The sequence below is a fragment of the Elephantulus edwardii genome, unplaced genomic scaffold, assembly GCF_000299155.1.
Source record: "Elephantulus edwardii isolate Elephantulus edwardi_28Jun2011 unplaced genomic scaffold, EleEdw1.0 scaffold00026, whole genome shotgun sequence".
Lineage (NCBI taxonomy): Eukaryota > Metazoa > Chordata > Mammalia > Macroscelidea > Macroscelididae > Elephantulus > Elephantulus edwardii.
The window spans coordinates 22,503,103-22,507,508 of record NW_006399776.1 but is presented as its reverse complement, the minus strand read 5'-3'; the positions used below and the strand labels follow the sequence as shown (position 1 = coordinate 22,507,508).

Genomic DNA, 4,406 nt, shown 5'->3' with positions numbered 1-4,406 from the left:
TTTCTTGGCACAACTTGGTGAGCACGTCCAGGGCAGCATCTGTTAGCTGAAATATGTCAATTGGTATGCTATCTATTCCTGGGGCCTTATTTTTTGCCATTTCCTTCAAGGCCAAACTTGTTTAGATCTCTAAAATTGGAGGAGTACAAGTTTCCATTGGTCTACCTAATCTATTGCAGTACTGCCTTAGAATCTTTTTCTCAACACCATTAATGTCTGCTCTATTAACCCCATTTATTAATAATTCATAAAAATATCTGTTCTTGTAAGAGGAATTCTTTTGCTATTGTCTCTTTCCATTTTTCCATGAATCACTCTTACGTCCGCTGCGGTTTTTGTTTGTTTGTTTTTTTTTTGCAGTTTTTATGGTTTATTTAGCACAAATAAAATGTGCAAACAAGCTTTCTATTTATTTTCTTCGCTGCGCAGTCTGGCATTGGGATTGGTGACTCTAATGGTCAGCCGGGCTGCTCTTTCCACAATGGCTTTGCTGTTCTTGGAGGAAACATTGTGCGCAATCTCAGCACAGTAAGATTTGTTGCACATCAGCAGCACCTCCAGCTCCTTGACATTGTGGACTAGGAATTTGCGGAAGCCACTGGGCAACATGTGTTTTGTCTTCTTGTTGCTCCCGTAACCAATGTTGGGCATCAAGATCTGGCCCTTAAATCTTCTCCGAACCCTGTTGTCGATGCCTCTGGGCTTGCGCCAATTACGCTTAATTTTGACATAACGGTCTGACTGGTGGCGGATGAATTTCTTGGTCCTCTTTTTGACGATCTTTGGCTTCACCAGGTGTCTGAGGGCAGCCATTATGCCAGTGGCAGCTGACAACCACCTCTGTAGAAAGCACGGAAGGAAAGACATTGCGTTTTTAAGATCCACACAAGGAAGCTGTACCAACAGATCCAACATGGCTTCTCAGTGGTTGTTTTATAGTAGCAAAGTCACACAGGGCACTTTGTGGGAGGAGGGCTTACCTATGTCAGAATCTGTGTAAAGAGCATACTCCTTGGATGAATACCTTGATCACTATAATGTCATTCCTGCGTAACCTGCGTAAGCAGCATGTCAGCTGTTTCCTTTGGAATGTTCCATTTGGGTATTTAGAGAGAGAAAGGGACATGTTTCTCTGGGTAAACTAATCTAGATGTAAATTTTATTCAGTTCATTTGATTGGCTATCCCACGCAGGTTAACCTGCTATATACTTCGATGTTGTAATCATCATTCATGACCTGCTGAGTTCCTGGATCTTGTAATCATCAATTATGATGATTACATAGTGATCAAAGTTTTATATCAACTCAAACATACTCTTCCATTCTCTAACATTCAAAAGTAAAGACTATAAAAACTAAAAACTAAAATCCATTTTAATAACAGTTCCTCAGGCACTTTCATTTTAGCTGAAGGCACCAATCTACAAATTGAAGCAATTTCTTTATAATATATTCCCCAGTTTAAAAAATATCTTAGTTTTACCCACTCTCCTTCTGAACTACCTTCTTGGTTGTGGTTGTAGGGACACTTCCCATTAATCTGATTTTTCATTTCTGGATCTGTTTTGTGCTCTGATGGGCTAGTGGCAAGAAGCTGTGCTGCAATACCAAAGGTACATGGTTCAAGGTCACCAGCTTCTCTGTGGAAGAAAGATGGGCAGTCTACTCCTGTGCAATTAACTGCCTCTGAAAACCCACTGGAGAGTCAGTTATGGGTTGGTTCTAACAAAATGCAGTATCTTCGTACTTTGGAATCTTAGGTCAGTCATAGAGTAAACTCTGATTCATGCTACAATGAATAAATCATGAAAATGTTGTTCCTGCTGTGTCCCCTAGAGTTGAAACCGATACAATGCTGATGATCCAACAGATAGTGAATTTGAGCCACCTGCCTTTGGGGTGGCAGAGCAATTCCTTACCACTAGGCCACCAGAGCTCCCTGAAAACAGTATAATATTTGAAATTATACAGACACAAAATGACAAATATTATCTCAGGTACTTATTCACAGAATCTCTAGAATAGGCAAATAAATGGGAACACATAGGTAGGGAAGACAATGTTCTACATCCCACTTAGGTTTATTAGTTATTACTAGGGTCTACGGTTGGAAAGAATATAGTTATTATTTGAAGGGTATGAATTTGGGGTGATGAAAATCTTTTGAAGATGGATACTGGTGGCCTGGTGGTAATGACTTGCACTGTCAACCCAAAGTGGCACACATGAAAGATGGGCAGTCTCCTCCCATGAGATTTATTCCCATGAGCCTCTGAAAACCTGCTGGAGGTTCAGCTGTAAGTCAGCTCTGACTCAGTGACACACAACAACAACATGGCTTCACAATATGCTGAATGTAGTTAAGATCACGGAATTTTTCCAAAACTTTGCATTACAATATAAGTGGAAGTTTATAAATTGGTTTTCTATTAAAAAATTCATACACATTGTGTTTCCTAGCATTGATAATTATCACATTTTAACACCTTTCTCTTACTTCCTTTCTGTAGTTCCCATTTCTATTTGTCTTTCTCATAAAGACAATGATGCGCATTCTACCAATCCTGATGCCACATTTCTTTTCATTGAGTTCAGCTTTATGAATTATTTACTCAGCATGCAAATTGAATAGATAGGGAGAAAGGATACAACCCTAACACACATCCTTCCTGATTTTAAACTATGCAGTGTTCCCTTGTTCCATTTGGAAAACAGCTTCTTGGCCTAGCTGTAGATTTTGCATGAGCACCATTATATGTTCTGGGATTCCCATTCTTCTCAATGTTAGGCATAGTTTGTTATAATCTGCATAGTCAAATGTTTTTGCATGTAAAATACAAATCAGCATTCTTTTAACATTCTCTGTTTTCAACTAGGATCCATCTGACATCAGCAATGATACCCTTGATGCCATGGCATCCTCTAAGCCCTGCTTGAATATCTGTCAATTCCTTATCAATATAGTGTTCTAGCCATTTTTGGATGATTTTCATCAAGATTTTGCTTGCATGTAATATTAATGATGTTGTTGTTATGTCCTGACAAGTCACCTGCAACTCATAGTAACCCTATGTACAATAGCTCTGAACCCTACTAATCCTGAGCCAACCTTATTGTCTCTGACACACCTACCCTGATTATAAGCACTTGTGTAGTTTTACCTTTAAGGTATGTTGAATAATACTGCAGTGAAAATTGATATATAATTATCTGTTTGAATCTTTTTTTTTCCTGTTTGAATCTTTCCTTTCACTTTTTTGGTTGTGGACCTATGCGTGGAATTGCTCAATCACATGGTAGTTCTATTTAAGTTTTGGAGGAACTGCCAAGTGGTTTTACATAGCATCTGTGTGGTTTTATATTACCACTAACAGGAAATTTTTTTTTTAAAAGAACTAATTCAACAAGATTTTATTTAAAACTGAATACAAATGTAATTGACAATAAAATATAGATTTTAATATTCTGACCCTTTCAAAGCACATAACATAAAAGCAAGTAGCATTTAGTGTATATGGAAAATGAAGCACATATTATTATATTTATATTATCAAATCAACCCTGCAGAATGATTACTGAGCTGGGACCAAGATACAGAATAAAAAATCCAATTCACTTAAATATCTACTTCAACTTTTTTACAAGATTCTTTTTATTGAATACTAAACACTGCTTACTGAACATAAAGAAACAATTACAGGTGCAGTTCAAAGAATACATCCTTTCATATTTATTATACCTCAACATTAAAATAATAGCATCCCAACTAGACCAGTAAGCAGCCTCATGATAAATGTAGTGACCCTCTAACAAGTTCCTGAGGTTATAAATCCCTCAGGGAGGATACTGCCCATCATTCTTCCACTGAGTGCCATTTTTAATTAGCAGCCTGACACATTGCAAATTCTGCCATCAAAGCACCTAGGATGACTTTTTTTGTCAACTATGACTCATAGCTACCCTATGAATAGCCAACCAGAATGCTGCTATTTCCTGTACCACATTATCTCTGACACATGGGAGCCTATTGCTGAACTCAACACGTCAAACTATCTCATTGGGAATCTTCCATTCCTTCACTGACACTCCATCTTTGAAAGCATAATGTTCTTTTCCAAGGAATAGCTTTGCCTAGCTACAGGTCCAATATATGAAAGACTAAGCTTCATCATGTTTCCCTCCTCAGGAACAAACTCTGTCTGTACTTTTTCCAATATGTGTGCATTTGTTTTTTTTTTTTTTTTGGCAGTCCATAGGATATTCAGTATTCTTCTTCAGAACCATGACTTAAAGGCATCATTTCTTCTGATATCCTAATCCATTGTCCAGCTGTCTCGTACAAAGCAGGTGATTGAGAATCTGATGACCTGAATCAGGTACACCTTAGTCTTTAAACTGACATCAT

At 37.8% G+C, this 4,406-nt stretch overlaps 1 protein-coding gene across 1 annotated transcript; it reads right to left on the bottom strand.

Moving 5' to 3' along the window:
* Positions 1-405: 405 nt before the first annotated feature.
* LOC102852982 (60S ribosomal protein L32-like) lies at positions 406-813 on the bottom strand. Its single transcript, XM_006883125.1, has one exon. It carries the CDS (start codon positions 811-813, stop codon positions 406-408), a length of 408 nt encoding a protein of 135 aa, XP_006883187.1.
* Positions 814-4,406: the final 3,593 nt, after the last annotated feature.